This window comes from Meriones unguiculatus, chromosome 9 (genome assembly GCF_030254825.1).
Source record: "Meriones unguiculatus strain TT.TT164.6M chromosome 9, Bangor_MerUng_6.1, whole genome shotgun sequence".
NCBI lineage: Eukaryota > Metazoa > Chordata > Mammalia > Rodentia > Muridae > Meriones > Meriones unguiculatus.
The window spans coordinates 57,785,212-57,804,852 of NC_083357.1; the positions used below are offsets into that span (position 1 = coordinate 57,785,212).

The 19,641-nt window shown below is 45.6% G+C and overlaps 1 protein-coding gene and 1 long non-coding RNA gene across 3 annotated transcripts; one reads left to right on the top strand and one right to left on the bottom strand.

Moving 5' to 3' along the window:
* The first annotated feature begins 3,503 nt into the window (after positions 1-3,503).
* LOC132656480 (uncharacterized) lies at positions 3,504-7,597 on the top strand. 2 transcript variants are annotated; one of them, XR_009594221.1, is made up of 3 exons: positions 3,504-3,759; positions 5,295-6,087; positions 6,892-7,597. It is a non-coding gene; the product is annotated as an uncharacterized LOC132656480 (long non-coding RNA). The 2 variants fall into 2 exon arrangements; XR_009594220.1 differs by lacking the exon at positions 6,892-7,597 and having other exon boundaries at positions 5,295-6,331.
* Positions 7,598-13,497: 5,900 nt separating this feature from the next.
* LOC110549697 (eosinophil cationic protein) lies at positions 13,498-14,081 on the bottom strand. Its single transcript, XM_021639006.2, has one exon. The coding sequence runs from the start codon at positions 14,079-14,081 to the stop codon at positions 13,608-13,610; it is 474 nt and encodes a 157-aa protein (XP_021494681.1). The 3' UTR covers positions 13,498-13,607.
* Positions 14,082-19,641: the final 5,560 nt, after the last annotated feature.

Sequence of the window (19,641 nt, forward strand, 5' to 3'; positions counted from 1 at the left end):
TTCTCTCTGCAGAGGGTAGCGGCTAATACAGGGATTCACCCCCTGGGCAAAGTGCTGAGACTTAGTGACCGTTGAGTGTTGAACCCAAATGGGACATCTGTATCTATGCCTCAGGACTCAACGAGCATTGGGAAAGGGGTGGGCCTGGGAGGAGAACAAGCCAGATTCTGATAAGGAGTGCAGCAGAATGCAGTCTGTGGGACACCGCCATTGTATTTGTGGACTCAGGGCAGCCATGGCTACCTATACAACATTGAGTCATCAACTTCCCAGCATAATTGGAGTGTGACTAATGAGGCCCCACCTCTAGCTAAAGTGTTATTGGCAGTCAATGGCTACAGTGAGGATTCAGAACCAGTTTTCTTCAGTGGTGTAGCTGCTGGTAATTTGCCTATGGTAAAATAAACATCCACACAACCATGCTCATGCAAGCTGCCCTTATTACACTTTATTAGTCATTAAAAACTAATGGAAGTAGGAGGAGACTTGTTGGGAGAAGAAGGGGTCCTAGAATGAGAGAGAGAAGGAGGGGAAGAGGAGGAGAGAAGGTAACAGAGGATGAATATGATCAAATATGTTATATCATGAATGCAATAGTCAATGAATAAATGAAAATATTAACAAGAAACCAACAAGCACCCAACCAAACAGGTACAATATAGAATGGAGGAAATTATACTCCTTCTAGAGATACTACAAGCCCTTTGATGGACTGGAAGATAACATGCGAAGGTCATGTTTCATCTCCTTTTTTTTTCTGACAGAGGCCTGCCTGTGCTGACTTGAGGTAGGTTAGTCACAGTGTCACCAGGATTTCAGCGTGGACTCCAGTTGTTTCCCAGCACCCTGTGATCTCTGTCTAAACAACTGAGATGAGACATAGAGCCTGTGGTGCAAGACAAAGTGAGCAGCTGGGTGAGGTGGCACACACATTTAATCCTGGCACTCTGGAAGGCAGATGCAGGTGGATCGCTGTGGGTTTGAGGCCAGCCTGGTCTATAGAGCAAGTTCCAGGACAGCTGAGGCTACACAGAGAAATCCTGTCTTGAAACAAAACAAAACAAAACAAAACAATACAACAACAACAACAAGAAAAGAAAGAGAGGCTAAGGTTCTGAAAGAATGACCTGCACTCTTAAGAGATGAGAATGGACAACAGCTGGACAGACCGCTGCCAGCTACCCTATAGGCGGGCTGCAGATGATTTTTAAAGACATTTACAACAAGCAGCTTTTTCTCATGGACTTTTGTCCATCTTTTTAGGCAAGCCTGTTTTGATTGTATCTACAAGAGATAATCTTGTAATCTCTTTTCCATTAAGAAAGTCCCTGTCCAGTATCCTTAGAAGGTTTAGGGCCTCTGAGCCTAGGGTTAGGTGTTATCCATGAATGACCTTCTAGGCAGTTGAGGCTAGCTTCCTTCTGTGAGTCTGGTCCAAGTCTTCTGTCTGGTAATGAAAATCCTGTTGCTCCAGTCCTTGGCTTTAGAGGGTTGACTTGACTATGGGTATGGGGGAAGCCCAGCTTCAGTGTCCTCTAAATCTGCTCACAACGGCCTGCTCAGCAGTTAGCTAAGTCTGGTTCTCGACTTCCCGGTGAAATCTGAGTGGGAAAGAGCTGCCCTCTGGCATCCCACTTTCCTCAAGGGATCAGAGTGAATAGACCTGAGTTCACAAGGTTTCTTCCTTCAGTCTGTGGACAGGGGGAAGGACAGGCCTAGCAAGCAGGGAGTGTTTTTGCAGTGACAGAGAGCAGAGCTGCCTGGTTCACCTCTCTTTTGAGTGGATGTGAGTAAAGATGTCTTTGACCCTCCGTTTCTCTATTGTCCCTATTCTCTTCATTCTTCTGTGAAGACACATTTCAAGTATTTTGTTCAAGCTGAAGTTTGAGATAAAGGTCTAGAGAATGACCTGTGTACTGCTAGTCTGAGAGAGAGGCGAGGGACAGTAAGAGTACACATTACTTGCTTAATTGACAGAGGTGAAGGCTAAGGATTTTCATGGTTGTTTATGAGAGAACCATTAACTGTCTTTCACGTAATACTAAAAGAACAAATACAGTAGGCATGCCTCATCCACAGGAGGCAGAGCCCAAGACTCTGAGTGGCTGCCTGACTGTGGAAAGTCCTGGACCCCATCGATACAGTACTGTGTTTTTATTTTAAAACACAAAACTCATGATAGCTTAACTTACAAATTAGCTACAATAAGAGGTTAACAGGAACCATCAACACAGTTGAACACCCACAGCAATCTTCCATCACCAAGGTGTCTGAGCCGGTCATTTTCTCGGCCACTGAATCCTGAACTGCCTCTGTCCTCTTTCTTGGAGTCCATCTTGGGGAACTGAAACTGGAAAAGATGTCTCGGCTAAAAAGGTGGCTGCACACATGTGTGTATATAGACAAAGAGGCTATTGAACATGCCTGTGTGGACACAGGGCTGAAGAGATGACTGCACACGTGTGTGCATATATACAGATGAGGAGATGACTACACGCCTGTGTGTATTTACGGCTGAAGCTACACACACCTATGTGTGTATGAGATTGAAGAGACCACTGCACAGGCTTGTGTGTTTAGGAATGAAAGGAGTCCTGCACACATGTGTGTGTTTGCATGGATAGAAAGGCTATGGCACACCTGTGTGACATACAGAAGAGACCACTACACATGTGTGTATATGGATGAAGATACTCCTGAACATTGTGTGTGCATGTTTTTCATGTGTGTGTGTCTGTCTGTGTGTACTGATGAAGAGACCACTGCACACACACTTGTGTGTGTGGATAGTTTTCTTTCATAGAATCAGATATTTCTTTTAAATGTAAATACAACTGTTGAAATAAAATCAGATAGGGGGCTGGAGAGATGGCTCAGAGGTTAAGAATACTGGATGCTCTTCCATATTCCTGACTTCAATTCCCAACAAACACATGGTGGCTCACAACCATCTATAGTTAGATCTGGTGTACAGTAACACATGCAGGCAGAATAATGTATAAATAATACATCTTAACATTAAAAAAATCAAGATACAAAACCTTTCAGTATTGTTCTTTGAACTTTCTGTAGTCATTCCCAAGCTCCCATATGCATGCACACACACGCATGCAGGCACACACAAACAAACACAAACACATAAACACAATCCGTGATTCAGAGAACTACAGAGACAGAAAGACGGAATTTGTGAGGTCTTTTATTACAGCTCCTACATTTCCCAACCGAAGACCAGAATCCGGGATGATGTTCTAGGCTGACCCAGGAGAGTGTGCAGCCTCAGCGTGGGATGACACGGCTGAAGCTGGGTGTAGCCTGTGGGTGAAGCAGGTGATTGACCCTATGGGCTGCCCCAGTGAAGAGAGGTCTGTAAGAGCACCTTTCGGCCAGCAGAGGGCAGGAGAGGGCTATGCAGTCTTGTGCTGGAGCAGAGTGGGGAAAGGACAGCTTGGCACAGAGATGACCTCATGTCCTCCTGTGCCAATAAAACAGACTTAGCTGTGGGTGTTCTTCCCAAGGGAATTCTCAACCAGACTCTTTCTAGACCAAGAATTGTGTATCTCTCAAAGGATTGCCCAGCACTGCAGCCCGTTAAGAGGGTGACTGGTAAAGGGGGTGCTGCTTGCATCTGAAGTGAGACTTCATCCTAGTGGACCTTATCCTAGTGGGGTGTCCTTCTGCATTCAGCAGCCTTCCTCCTCAATGATGCCACCCTCGGATAGGGCTGCTTGTTACAAATTGGAGGGGAAAACGGTTAAGGTAAGGCATGAGGCCTCAGGGGACACTCACTGAGAGGCAGAATGCTAGTCTCTGGACAGTCTTACCTCCTGGCCCTCGCCTCACCTGCAAGGATTTATTCTCAGTCTAATCTAACCCTCTTCAGGTCATGCTGTTGTCGGGGACTCCGTGGGTCAGCAGCTGAGGTTCTGCTCAGTCTCCAGCACCCCCTTTGTGGGCTGATCCAGTGCAAGGCTGTAGGTGCCACCAACTCTACAACTTCGCCCTGATTTTACCTTCAGCCGCTCATGTGAAGCAGGACTAGCCTCAGCACTGCCATATGCAACTCTCTCCTAGGAGTCTACACTTGGGGGCCTGATGCATGCATCCAACTATATTAAGCAGAAATTATTACTTTCTTCCCAGCTTCTTCCCTAAAACAGCTCTAGGTTGGCATTTCCCAGCTGAGAAGAGACAAGATTTCCACTCTGAGGACAACACCTTCAGTGTGATTCTTCATTCCCCTTTCTTTCATTTTGCTCCTCTGTCTGCCTTCCAACCTGTCAGTAGAGGCAACTGTCCCCTGAGAATATGGGGATCAAACGTGGGGCTCCTCCTCCTGCTGCTACTGCCACCACTTTGTCTGCTCTCACAGCCTCAGCCTTAGGCTCTTTTTCTACTCTTGATCTCACACAGAAATATCCAGAGACATCCTGTCAGAAGATAAGTCCTCCCAGGAGAAGGGTCAAAATGATCTGCAATTCTTACAGGGAAGTCTACAGTGACCTCACGGGTCCAGGGACAACACTCTTTATCTTCTCCTCACATCCTCTCCTGTGTGTATTTGAAAACTTATTTTGTGCTTATCTTTTGAATATGTGTTTCCTGCCAGGCTGTTACTTCCATGAGAGTAGAATGTGTATGTGTGTGTTTGGTCTCCAAACTGTTTTAACATATTAAAGCTCAAAAATATTTACTGAATGAATGAACAAAATGCCACATAATTAACTGCTGTGCATGGTATATGTGAATTGTATGTAACTCAATGCTTTCACATCTCTAAGAGAAATAAAAAATTATTTTCATGTTTAGAGCACAAGAACCTCTCTTTGTGATGTAGTCATTTATTCAAGCTCAGGAGATGTAATGCTGAGGTGGCATCTGTGTCACACTTTCCTCCTGGTCCTCCCAGGGTGATAAGTGTGAGGACAGGAATGTTGTGGCTACTGTTCCATGAGTACCAGTTAATTACATGTGCTTGCTTATTTGGGAGTGTGCAAGCACACATTTGTCCAGGTGTGTGGAGGCAGAGGCCAATGTTGAGCATCTTCCTCACTGCCCTCCATGTACTTTTCTTTTGAGGCAGGGACTCTCACTGACTCTGGCAGTCACCAGCAGTTTGTGTCTGTTGCCTGGTCAGTGAGCTCTAGGCATCAATGTGTGTTTGCCTCCCCACTGCTGGGTAACTGATTGAACTATCTCTTCAGGCCCTGGGGATAGGTTTGTTTGTTTGTTGTTTGTTTGATTGATGATTCTTTGTTCTTGTTTTCATCTTTGGCCTGGAATTTGCTGTGCAGATCAGACTGGCCTCAGAGTCACATACAGCCACTTGACTCTGCCTCTCACTATGGGTGAAGACTTGTGCCACCTTGTCTGATGTTGCTGAAGAAAGCAGCTCCTTCAGACTCTACTAGGTGTGGCCTTCAGGAAATTTATTTCCACACTGGCCAAACTTTATCATTCCTCAGAAGATGGAAATAAAGACTTTTGTAGGTTGAAAACCCTTAAGTCCTCATATTTGCAGTTAATTTAAAAACTTAAGAAGACACAGGGTAGAAGAGCCAGGACACAGCTGTGGACATCAGCGCTCTGCTCCTACTTTGTGAACTTAAGCTTTGCTTTGTATTTCTTGTCTACATCTTCCCTGGAAGAACAGTGCACAGATGAACACACAGACAAGTCAGTCAGCAGAAGCTGTTAGGCATTTCACCACATTGCTATGGACATCAACTTTGAAGAAGCTGCCTGACCCAGCAAGTAAGACCCGATTAGCAAGCTTTCTGTGTTAACTGAGGAGCACTGAGGTCACCCAGGCTGCACTCAAGACAAACAGGCTGCCCCTCCTTAGCACACCAGCACTGGTGGCCTGGCTCCATCTTCTTCCACTTCACTCTCATGCCAGCTCCTCTCCTTGGATTTGGAGTTCCTGAGGTTCTTTCTTTTCTCACTGTGTAGATCAGGCCAGCCTGAATCTTCCTGCTTTTATGCCCCACACCCTGAGTGTTGGAAGCATGACAGGAGCCATACAGCCCAAATGGACTTTGCATGGTCTGCTTGAGCTCTCTTGTTGGTGTGCAATGGAATCAGGAGGTAAGGGATGATAAGATGGCTCATCTGGTTAGGAGGTGAGGAGAGGGGTGGGGGCAAGGCAGGGGATCTCATTAGAGTAAGGAGACCATGCCTAAAGTACATCATGTGTGTCTGTGACAAGTCCTTATACAATGTAGTGTATCCAACCATGAGTATTTGCTGGTGAAGACGATTTTGAAAGGTACTCATGTGACAAGAACCCTCTACAGCATGTGTTTCTAATTTAAAGTTCATTATAAAATTATTTCCTTGTGTACCTTGACTCATTCCCTCCAAAAAAAAAAAAAGGTTTTGATGTCCCAAGAACTTCATAGATAAAACACTCTAGCAATAAGGTGTCGTTATGAGTTAACAAGCCGCTTATCAGAGCTCAGATGGTGAAAGCAGATTTCAGTTTCTTCCCCACTCCCTACCTCTTCTGTCTTGGTCTGTCTTCAGGCAGATGTCTCACACATATTGGTAGGGTGGAGGTTTTGTGGGAATCTTTCCGGATTAAGCACTCTGACACCAATGAGAGTGGAAGAGAGGTGGGGCAACCAGGGATTGAAACCAGGATAGCTTCTGGAAAGAGTCAATCCTGTGTCTAGTTTGTATTCTCACTAGTATCACAAGGTTGATGAAAAAGCGTATTTGGCAGTTTAAGGTAACAAACCACAGTTTCAACTGTTTCTCCAGGTCATCCTGTTTCAGGTATCAGGTGAAGTCATGCTTGGCAAAGAGGCAGGACAAGCAGTGTAGGTAATTCACTAAATAAATCCATACATCAGTATAATAATTGGTCTTTTCTACCTTATTCTACTTCAGGGGCAGCAGCTCCAAACCCTATCCTGTCTCTAGAATAACTGAAGTGGGAAAGGCTCCTATCTTCATCTGCCAACACTCTCAAGACAATGTTTATGGTTGTCAAGGTTCTCTCTCAGAATTTTACAGTGGGATCCCAGGAACAAGGGGCTCTTGCTGATTACATCATGGGGGGTCTACAAACTCTTGTGTGGCAGCTGGTAGGCACTTCCTTTTCCAATTGATTGTTTGTATGAAGTCAGACTTTATATGACTCAATAAAACAATGATGTAGGACAGTATGAACAAAAAGCAGATCTGGGAATCAAGATGTCAGCTACTAAAGAGATCTTGAAACTTTCATCAGGTGTCAATTTCTCTTACTAATCATTTTGTTTTGAAAAGGATGGGTTTACTGGCCAGACCTGTAAACATACGTTTAATTCAAGCACTTGGGAGGCGGGAGGATCAGGGGTTCAAAGTCATCTTACCTACACAAAGAATTTGAGTCAACCTGAAGTGCATGAGACTCTGTTTTAAAACACCCTCAACTTAAACCCGTTTCCTTATTCCCCAAATGAAATCAAAACAAAGCAAAATCAACAGAATTACTTCAAAAAGTGTGATACTTGTGTAAACATACAATATAGTAAGTGGGTTATGACTTGCAAGATTTAAAATACTTCAGTTCTAATTTTTAAGAAGATGAACATGAACAGATACAATAAACATAGGCAAAAGTTCTTTGTGAGCCTGGACGTTTTTTATTTTTTAAGACAGGGTTTCTTTGTGTAGCCCTGGCTGTCCTGAAACTCACTCTGTAAACCTGGCTGGCCTCAAACTCAGAGATCCATGTGCCTCTGTCTCCCAAATGCTGGGATTAAAAGCATGTGGCCCCACAGCACAGCAAATCTTGGCAATGTTTAGAATGTAAAATGACACTGTGATTCAAATGTGTGAATCCTGCTAGTAAAAAATATGGGGGATAAGGGTAGGGAGTGGAGTGAGCTGGTAAAGACCCTGGTCATTCAAGTCTGGCAACCTGAGTTTGGTTCCTAGAACCTGTGTAAAGTTGGATAAAGAGAGCTGATTCTGTGAACTGACCTCTGACTTCAACATCACCATACAATACTAACCAGAAGCTTAAAAGGGAGCCAGGAGAGCTGAGGCAGCAAGCAAGCATAATGGCTGCTCTTGGTTCCCAGCAGCCCTACAGCAGCTCACAGCCATCTAGAGCTTCAGTTTCAGGGGATCCAAGGCTCCTGGCCTCTGGGAACACAAGGTACAAACATGGTGCCTACACATCCATGAAGGCAAATGCTCAGGCACACCAAAATTTTATTTTAGAGAAAAGAATATTAGGAGCTGGAGTGCTGGCTTAATTGGCACAGTGTTTGTCACACAAGCTCCTCAGAATCCATGTGGCAAAGCTGGGTGGAGGGAGGGTAGGTAGTTGTCCTTCCTCTAGTGAATGTCCACATCATAAAGGCTTTACAACCTTCTTAGAGAGTCAGCTGCTATGGATCAAGTGTTCAGACACATGTGTGCATGGGGAACATTTCACACCCAAATCCCAACTCCTCTCAGTGTGTGACAGAATGAGAAGCCCTGCACGGAGGCTCTGAGAGACTCCTGTGTGAAGCTGTGAAGGTAATGCCTAAGTTTCAGTGAAGACCTCAGGTGATGGCAGGACCAGGGGATACCTGCTGAGAATAGCCATAGATGAGGAGTGCAGCCAACCCAAGAGTGACCTTGTGACCTTTGGAGGGGGGGCACAGTTGAGGGGTGGGGCTGCCTAATCCCAGCACAAGTCCCAGATGCCAGCCATGGAGCATCAGGAGCTGGTGTTTGCTTCCTGGGTTTGTGTCGATTTTCTTTGCTCTGCTCTGCTACTCCCATTTGGAATGGGAACGAGTACTCTGTGCCACTGTAGGTTGGTAGCACGCAATGTGCTTTTCAGTGACATGAGCAGACGGTGAAGTGACGTCCGTATAGTTCAGCTGAGATGCGGACTTCAGACTTTTGAACAGTGCTGTGATCCAATGAAAGCTCTCAAGCTTCTCTTAAGAAACAGAAATCCCTCAAACTCATCTCTCAGCTCTCCCACTCTCTGTCTCTGTCTCTGTGTAGCACTGGCTGTCCTGTACTTGTTTTGTAACCTAGGCTGACCCTGAACTCACAGAGATCTGCCTGCTTCTGCCTCCCTGAGTGCTGGGATTACAGGTGTGTGCCACCAGCACCGGCTTCTCACATTTCTCTTAATGGACCAGTGAGATGGCTCAGTAAATGAAGGCACCACGGATGTCCTGAGTTTGAGCTCCAGATTCAATCTGGTAAAAGGAGGGAACAACTTCTGCAAATTGTCCTCTAACCTCCACATCCACCTGTGGCCTGTGTGTGCCCACCAACACAATGAATGTTAGTAAACCTCTAAAACAAAACAGCAAACAAACAAAGAAAACTGGGACAAAAAAAAAAAAAAAAAAAAAAAAACAAAACCAACAACAAACAACCCCCACAACCCCGGAAACCCTGCCAACTGCTGTCCAGATTCAGACCATCACCCAGAACACCTGCTTCCCAGCAAGATGATAATATGGCAAGGCAGAAGCCACCCTAGCTACACACAGAGAGAGGAGGTGACAGGAGAAACACCAACTCCTGTCTCAGAGACAAGATCCAGCCACCTGGGTAAACTTCTGAAGAACTGTCTCTGTCTCCATTTCCGTCAGAATGTGCTAGCTAAAGGCAAGACAGACTATCAGGGCTCTGACCACTGTCTTCTCAGGTAATGGCCCACTCAAGGAGGTACTGGGTAAAGACCCAGTTCCTGGTTTCTGCCTACATAAAGGTTAGATACATGATAGTGGGCTCAACATGGAAATTCCATTCATATGTTCTAACCACAATTTGTTCTCATTCATCCCTCTGCCTCACCACCCTTTCCTGTACTTTCTCACCGATGGCAGCTGGGTCTCTTGTTACAGACAATTAGTCCCAACTTCTGCTTTTCTAGCCCATGTACTCTATTACTGTGTTTTCTTCTTCCCTTCTTACATCATCATCCTCTTACATATGAACACACACAGACACACACACACACACACACACACACACACACCATTTTAAAAAATGGTGGAGAGATGGCTCAGCAGTTCAGCAGAACACTGTCTGCTTTGCTAGAGGACCTGGGTTTGATTCCTACCACCCACATGGTAGCTAACAAACACCTGTAACTCCAGTTCCAACGATCCAACTCACTCTTTTGATCTCTGCTGACTCCATGCACATATGTGGTGCGCAGACATACATGGGGAAAATACTCATATATGTAAAATAAACATAATAAATTCAAAATCTAAGTTCTGCATCTGACAGGAAACATGGCATTTGCCTGACTCTAGCTTATTTCACTTTGCACAGTGATTTTCACTTTTACATCTTTTCCTGCAAATGTCATCATTTCCTTTTTCTTTAGGATTGCATATTCCTAGTCTTTGTCTTCATGAATGTGTTCTTGGTGGACATCAGGCTGGTTCCATTTCCTGGCTACTGTGCATAGAGCAGCAGTAGTATGGCTGAGCAAGTGTTTTTGTCGTGTGTCTTTGGGCACTGACCTGTGAAGGGTGTAGCTGGGAATGGAGAGGCTCCGTCTCTTCATTCTTTTTCTACTTTCCACAGTGGTTGCACAGTTGGCATTCCCACAAGCGGTGAAGCGAAGCTCCGCCTTTCCCCTCACCCTTAGCTTCAAACCCTTTACAGCATTTGCTTTCTTCATGATAGGTATGGCATGCTGACAGGGAAGCAAAACAATTTTGATGACATCTTTATCTATTAGGGAAATGTTACTAAAACAGCCCTGAGGCTCTCTGAGTTGGATCTGGCCTGATTTATGTAGTATGTTCCAGGAGAGCCAGGACTCCATGGAGAGACCCTATCTCAAAAAGAGAACAAACAAAACATCCCTCACACCTTCTCACACTCAGTCACACCAACATCTCTACAGTCCATCTCTCCCCAGTCACTATGGCTAGCATGAAGAAAACAGTGAGAGCAGTTGCTGGCCAGGACCCAGGGAGAGAACAGCCCTCATGTACTGTTGACAGCAGTGTGAGCTGGTGCAGCCACTGTGGAGACCAGCATGGCCATTACCCAAACGTCTACCATACAACCCAGCCACCTCACTCTTGAGCCTATGGCCACTCATCTGTAGATGGCTTGATGGTGAGTATGTGATACACACCCAATGGAGTTCCATTCAGATGAGAAGACCTGAATTTTCCAAGAAAATGGTGGAACCGGAAAATATTTTAAGTAAAGTACGCCGGTCTCAGCGATCCTGCCAAGCACTCTGGGAGATGTAGAACTTGGCTCCTCATTGTTGTGTGCATATTTAGATGTAGTAAATGTGAGCAGAGGACAAGAAAGGGAAAAGGCCCAGCAGAAGAAGAGGGAGGCTGCACGGGAGGAAGAGCTAGAAAGGACACAAGGACCACATCCTAGGATAGCGCTGGTGTGAGCAACCCACTCCTCTAGAGCATGGGGTGTCTGTGCTGCTGGCTTCATTGGTCCAATCTAGAGTCTTAGGTGTCTGCTCACAGGAGATTGCAATCCCAGTCAGGGTGTTCTCAAAGCACATAGTCCTCCCTGTGTGGCTTGGAGTCAGCCTGCTTCCAGGGAGAAAAGGCTGTGAACATTTAACTGGAGCACAGGGACTGGAGAGGCTGGAGATGGCTGGAGATGGCTGGGAGAAAGTGACCCCGAGATGCAGGGCAGGAAGGATGCCACGGCCCACATGGTTGGTGTTTTCGGAGTCAGGCACTTAGGTATTCAGAGCTAGCTTCAGATTCATTTCGCTCCTCATCCACTTGCCTCTACCTCCAAACACTGGGGCTCTAGGATGCTCTGTTTATGCAGTGCTGGGGATTGAACCTACGATTCTATATATGGTAGGCAAGCACTACCCACCAAGCTGTACCCTCAGCCCCCGCATGCCTGTCGTAGCCACAGAGCAACAGGCCTGCCCTACTGTATTGCTTTGATCTGAAGCTTTGTTTGCTTGGACCATGAGTTCCTTACTGACGGGACCCACACTTCCAGTCAGTCCCCGATAGTCACATTCTGTACAACAGCAGCTGTGATCTTAGGCTGGTTCAGTCTCTGTGAAGCTGAGGGTTCACAGGGTTCACCCTTCCCCTGTGCCCTGCAGGAAATCACTCCTTCTGAACCTTCCTAAACAGGGGTGGGAACCTCACGGGATCTTTTCATTTACACAGTTGGTTGGGTCTGATGAAGGCCTGAGAATCCTGCACACACACACACACACACACACACACACACACACACACATTGCAGGACACTTGACTCTGAATTTTTATCTCTTTAAATTCCTCTGGAAGTTGAGATCATTTAGCACACATTGAGAGTCCACTCCTCTTGTGTAGGTGTGCTAGACTTACTTGATGTTAAGTCAAAGCATGCCCGACCAGGACTGGTAAAGCAAATTTACAATCTACACCAGATCTGAAAGATTCCTGAGTAGACAAAAGTTGTTCTTTAGTTGGCCTTAAAAGTAACCTTAGCCACCAAAAATTAAAAAGTGAAAATTTAAACAGATTTCTGTGAGTTCAGAATCAGGCTGTTCTACAGAGTGTGTTCCAGCACAGTGAGGCCCTCATCCTGTTCCCAACTTCATCTGAAGCCAGTGAATTCTTTCCACCCCTTCACTTCCCTGTACTCAGCATTCATGTATAAAGGGCAGATTCCCCACACCAAGCTGGAAGATCAGAGGACTGGCTTCCCTGCAGCCACTGACAGCAAGAAGGACCACCACTGGACAGTGGTAGGGAGAGACTGGGTGCTGCATGTGGGGTCCAGAGAGGAACAGCAAAAGGGAAGCTGGGGATCCAGACTGAAGGACAGAGGTGCAGACCTGATGATTTCATGCCCCTGCTCCCTTCTGTGTCAGACTGCCACATGAGGTGATGTCGTGTTTGCCCATGTCTTTCAAGGGATGGCCCCTTCCTGTTTGTCACTGATTCCTGACTACAGTTCTGTACTCAGGAGTCAGGGCAGCACCTCTCATTATTCATCCCTTTGTGTGTGGATTCCAGTTCCCTTGTCCTGGAATCTGTGCCTTCCTGGTCTGTGTTGAATGATTGAATCACTCACCACTGAGGACAGCTATATAAGGGAATGGGAAGGGGAAGGGTGCTGGGAAGGGTCCTGGGAAAGGGAAGGAAAAGGGGAAGGGGAGGGGAAAGGAAAAGGGAAAGGATAGCCTCCAAGGGTAAATGATATATCCCACTTCTTCTTTACCTGTTACTAGCCACTTCAGAGAAGATGTTCTGTAGGAACGTTCTGGAAAGATAGCCATCTCTTCTCATACTGGAATTTGTTTCCAGGGAGTGGGTACATGTCTCAATTGGTAGAGTGCTTGTCATGCTAGCATGAGGACCTGTCTCAATACACTTGTACATACACACACACACACACACACACTCTCTCTCTCTCTTCCTCTCTCCCTGTCACACACAGAGACAGTCAAAGATCTAGATGAGTACACAAAGGTGTTTATTGATTAGGAAGGCTCTGTTCAGCTAAATTTGAAGGAGTCAGGGATGGGTTTCATGAGGACAGGTCCTGATAGGCAGCGCAGCCAAGGAATGGGTTCTTCAGCACTAGGATTTTCCTGGCACTAGCTGATGAGCAAAGGTACAAAGTGGTGGTGCTGGAGCTATCTAAAATATCCCATCCAAGTGAACCACGACCACTGGGTAGGTGAGCTTGTCTTGTGGGGTTCTGCTGTCACAAGCCACTGTGTAGGACTTCACGTCGTGTGTTGTTTGGTATCTGCATTTTATGTAATTTGCCGACGGAGTTGTGAGGTTACAGTAAGTTATAGATACCTGAGATGAACTATCATGACAAATTGTTCGTTCGTTCTTGCAGTTAGTATCTCTATTGTAACACTCTTTAACAACATTAGCAAAACGTGTATGAAGAAAAGTATTTATGTCCTTGCATCTTCTTGTGTATCTGTTAACTCCCAGCATTGCAGCATTACATTGGATGGTAGTACTATTCCTTATATGCTGGATTATAAACCACCGGGAAGGAGTTAAACCAGGTGGAACCTGGAATGAGGGCACCTTCAGGAGAAGTCCCAGCAGCAGCAGGAAACATAGTTGGGACTCGAGCAGCTTCAGACCCATGTTTTCCTGTGAGAGCAGAGCAGAAGTGACTACTCCCCATCTTGGCCTGGGTTTTCCTCTCTCTCCCTGAAAGCCTTCTGCTGTCACTGAGGGCTCACAGTTCCATTTCTCCTGGACGCTGCCCCATCACTAGCCCTCCTGCCCCATCGCTAGCCCTCCTGCCCCAGTCCTAGACAGTCAGTCTCTTACCCAGTCTAGGTTGTGGCTCCTGTGAGATCGCAATGCTGGTTGTCCTGGAAATCAGGGATGATGGGTGAGCTCTACTTGGGCCCATAGATATAGAGCAGACCCTGTGGGTGGAGCCGGCAGAGCCAAGTGGCTTGGAGTCTTCATCATGCAGAACCCACTGATTGGCATATTGCCCGTTGTGCAAACAGCCTTCTGTTCCTTCACTTGGCCAAGCAACAGTGCTGCTGCCCCCATTGTAAGGAGGTCTAGTTCCAAGTCATCTTGTGCAGGGTAGTTGAAGTCTGAATGTGAACTCTGCCTAGAAATCTCTGTATTCTGTCGACTGGCTGCAGATTTTGTGCCTGTGTTTCTGTGTTGGGCAGACCAGGGTTAAGCTAGGTACTTAGAGGAGACAGAGCCTTGGAAACCCAGATTTGTAAGAGATATTTACATTTCTGTCTCTCATCTTAAAAATCAGATGAGGTTGTGGTCTGGAGAGAGGGCTCAGTGGTCAGGAGCACTTGCTGCTCTTCCAGAGGACCCAAGTTAGGTTCCAGCACCTATGCTGGGTGGCTTACAGAAGTCTGTAACTCCATTTTCAGGGGACCTGATGTCTTCTAATAGAGTCTGTTGGCATAGACATACATGTCTATAGACACACAGATACACGGAGGGGAGAATGAATCTTAGGGACTGGGCTGGAGAGATGGCTTAAAGGTTAAGAGCACTGGTTGCTCTTGCAGAGGTCATGAGTTCAATTCCCAGCAACCTCACGGTGGCTCACAACTCTCTATAATAAGATCTGATGCCGTCTTCTGGCACGCAGGTCTATATGCAGAGAGAACATTGTATAGATAATAAATCTTTATAAAAATCTTAGGGACTGGTGAGCTGTCCATGGTTAGGAGCACTTTCCATCCTGGCAGCCCCTTCCCTTTCAGAGAACTCCAGTTTGTGGAGGTCACAAGTGCACAGAACTCCAGCTCCCAGGGAAGCTATGACACCAGTCTTGGTTTCTGTTAGTACCAAGACTGTGAAAGTTAAAAAGTAAAGCTTGAAAGCTGTCCTCAGAAACAACAATGGGAGACTGTACTCAAGGCATACTGCATAATATTTTTCTGATCCTTTCCTATGTAAGATTTCTCTGTACATTTTCATCTACCTAATTTACCTCCAGAATTAGTACAAGTGGCTTAGTTTTACACTCTTGACCTTCTCTGAACTGACTGAACCTGCTCCCAGATATCTGTCTGTCTGTCTGCTATCTTAGCTTTGCATTCTCAGGGCTCTCTCCATATAATGTATCACACATCACAGAGATCTGTCCTCTAATAGATGGTCATGAGAGCTGGGTGTGGTGTGCTCGCCTTGAATTGCAGCAGAGAGGGAAGCAGAGGCAGGTGGATCCCTGTGAGTTCAAGGCCAGCCTGGTCTAAAAGTGAGTTCCAGGAGGGGGAAAAAGGAAAAAAAGATGAAAGAAAACAAGAAAGAAAGATATGATAACTGACAAATCTTTATTGATCAATTACACTGTGCACAAAGATAAATGAAACCTGGCTTCTGCCTTCCAGAGATTTATGGTCTTATTGTAGGGAGTGTGGTTATAAGGAAAAGGTTTTAAATATACAGGAACACGGAGGTACAGGACTGATTCCAAAGCAGGCTGCATAGCTGGCTTTTACCTTAAAGGCTGAAATATCAGTGTAGAGAGAACTCTAAGCAAAGACAGAGCAAGATACACATCTGTGAGAGTGAATGACAGAGAAAGCTGCTGCAGAGCTCTTGTGGGTCTTCTGTGGAAAGCCATGCTCCTCACCCTATTGCATTCCTTGAGCTGGAACTTCCTGGAAAGGGTGGAAGTGAGGTCAGGAGAGTCAGGCTTTTGCTGTAGAGGGAGCTAGAGTAGATCTGGGCAGTCTCAGGGTTTGCCATGGGCAGATAATTAAGAAAAATGCTCTGGTCCAAGTGAGGGGCAGGTGCACCCTCTGTGAGACAGGAGCCTGCTGTTGAAGGGTCATCCAGGGGTCACAGACCCAGAGTGTGGGTTGTGTGCTCTCTAGTTACCTCTGGCTGATCATGGTTAGTGTTGGGAAAGCTTAACCCAGACCCTTTCCATCCCTCCAACCATCCCATTTCTAAAGAAACACAGAGGCTTTTATGAGAGGAAGAGAAACCATAAGCTTAGCTTGGGAAAACTGAGCTGGACAATTTTCTCCTGCTCACTGTGCTGTGAGGGAAAAGATGTCACCTCTCACTTGGCATCTAGCACGGTACTCATGACCATTAGCGTTGGGACGGTGTGTCCTACCTAGTGCGACAGAAAGACTGCATCGACAGACACTGAAGAGAAAATACAAGAAGGTACATGATGTTCATTCTCAGAGCAGGTTATACTGACAGTTTGGAGAACATTCATCGTTTTTTAAATTAGAGAAACAATACACATTCAACACAGACATGTTAGAAAAGTAAAAAAGAATGAATCATGTTTTAAATTTTGTTTTTGTTGCTGTTTGTGAGATAACATCTCTTCATAGCTCCGGCTGTCCTGAAACTTACTCTATAGATGAGGCTGGCCTTGCTAAAACACTGTGGGTCTCCACAGCTGCCTGGACCTTCACCAGTTCCTCCGCACTTTTTCTCAGAGCTCAACAAAAGAGTATGCTTATGATACTCATTTTTCACTCTGAAGATATCATCTCAAAGAGATCCGTAAAAGTAAACTTTAAGTAAGTGTGGTTACAAAACTTCAGACCAGAATGCTCTTGGGGAAATGATCAACAAACCCAAGTGAAAACTCCTAGAATAAATTCACTTCTCTGGGGAAAGAGGCTCTTACAAAGATAAGGGAGCAGATCACGATTGGATACATCGTGTCCAATGCCCGGCCACCTCTGCTTTATCTCACTGTGTATCAAGGCCATAGGGAATAGCTGTTTTCATCAAGTCACTGCCTAGTGGGGATCATGGGGATGGCCAGGTTCATTTAAGGACTGGCTCCTTGTCATCAGCTTATAGGAAACCTTGGAGAAGGCTTTTGGTGGCTTCTGGTGGAGGGCTGAGTGCCTTGCTGATGAAGAAAACAGTCTCCTTACCAGAGAACTATAGCATCTCTAGGCCAGAGGGCATTCCCTACAGAGGAAGGCACCTTTGGAAGTTGGAAGGGAATAAGGCAATGCTATATTCATAAAAGAGGTATAAGAAGATTCTGGAATGATGTAACTCTTATATTTTAGGCTTACCTTGAAAACAGTTTTACAACAAAGTTTGTGCGGCATGCGATGGCACACATCTTTAATCCCAGTACTCAGAAATCATGGGCAAAATAACTCTCCCTCCTTTAGGCTTTTTGCTTGGGTGCTTTGTTCGCTTACATGCACTGCTGCAAGCGCTTCCATGAAGCCTCCTCTGCAGACATAAGCATGCAGGCACGCTTCCCACTCGCCTGGGTAACACCAGAGCATGCCACTGCTCGATCGCAGGCTGAGCTGTGCTTGGTTTTTTAGGGTACCTCCCTTCATTTTGTTTTTTTGTGGCAGGGTCTTGCTCTGTGAGTCAGCCCGGTCAGGAACTCCTGTGCCTGTTTCTCCAGGGTTGGGATTACACCCAGAAGTTTAAATTCTCATGAACATATAGCAACAGTAGCTGCCAATGGTTACTGTATGCTAGTGTAAAGGCTGAGAACCGCAGGCACTGATCACAGTAGGGAAGACAGCATTTTCCTCTCCTGGTCTTCAGGGCTGGATCCTTTAAACTTTTCACTTCTAGTTCTATCATATAGCAATTCATAGATTAGTAGTCGCCAAACTGCTGAGATCAACTGATGCCTGGCTGGCATAAAGGACAGTGGGCTTTCAGAGATTCTGTTCACTTTTTATAAAAAAAAAACAAGGTTTCATTACACGGATCTTTTAATGCTAACTTCTGAGTATCTTATATATTTGGAAGGACTTCTAAAATTAAGAGTAAAATACAGCAGAGTTTAAAAGAAGTCATTCAACATGAACAAGAAAAGGGGTGCCAAAAAAGCCATACAGTTTTTAATTGATAATCTTAGTGCTAGGGGTGGGGTAACTCCTTATGAACCGTTGGCCAGAGATGTCCCAGCCGCCCCTCAAACAATAAAAGCTATTGTTGCTGCTCTTGGTTGCATGCCAGAACTAGATGGTAGGAACTTATTGCTGAAGACTCCACACACCTTGGTTCTAGGACACAGAGGAAACAAATGGCACTGAGGTAGAAGCCCCTTCATTCCTGGCTGATATTCTTATCATCAGAGATGTTAGCTATGCAGGATGCTGGGGGAGAATTGTTGCCCACAGTCCTACTTGGCTGTGGACCCTGTGTACTACACTAGCACCATATCAGGGAAGATGTGCCAGCTGACACAATGGTGGCATAGCCTGTTATAGGAACAACCAATAACTTTATAAAATGGATTTAAGGTCCACTCCACAGGAGAGAATCCATGTCTGGTACGCTAAGCCAGAGAGTGCCAGGCATGTACTCTCTGTGCTCTCAGTAGGAAAACCTCTGGCTAGAAGGTTCACAGGGACCCACTGGGTAAAGAACTGTGATTGTCTTGTTCAATGGGTGTTATCTGCTTGTCAAGTTGCCTTCTAAGCATTTATGCTTCTTATGCATGTAGATCATTGCTGCTAGTATTAACTGCTGCCTGCCATAGTTACGGAGAAAAACTTACAATGGATGGTGGTTGTTGTTGCCATGACTTAGAAGCAAAGTGAGTGCTGAGGTAGCATGGTTCTGCCCAATGCTAAAAATAAAAAATAAAAAGACTCATAGTTAGCTCATCCTTTTCAAGGCTCAGGAAACATTATGGAAGAAGGGGAAGACAGAATGCAAGAGCTGGAGGTATGGGGTAGGGTATTAAATGGAATTTTTTCCCCCTCTGGACATAACAGGGATTCTGGGGTTACAGGCCCACCCAGCATTTGTGTAGGTGCTAGGGATCTGAATAGTGGTCTTCACATTTGTATGGCAAAGGCTTTAATCACTGAGCCACCCCAATCACTTGTTCCTGGAGTTTTAGGACCAAAGATCCACCTTTTGGAGTCCCAACAGAATAGTCTGGTTACCTGTCCCCAACAAGCCAATTAAAGTGGTAAGTAAGATTTGAGCAGCGTGCTTCATGGGATAGAAGAATGGATAAAGGGTCCTATGACCTCAGCTCTATCTTCAAGGCATGAATGTGAGCTTTAGCTCTTAAACTGAGGAAGACTCAGAGTAGAGGACGAGAAGTATAAATAATCAAACATTTCTAGTCCTTTAAGGTAGCCCAAAGAAGCTTCCTAGGTGGTTATCATTTAAAGGGAGCAATCTGGTTCCCAAATGATGACTATCCTGCTTCAGGATGCAGCCCTTCCATTGAGTC

Excerpts from the sequence above, each read along its gene's own strand:
- LOC110549697 (XM_021639006.2), bottom strand. The coding sequence starts at position 14,081 with ATGGGTCTGAAGCTGCTCGAGTCCCAACTATGTTTCCTGCTGCTGCTG.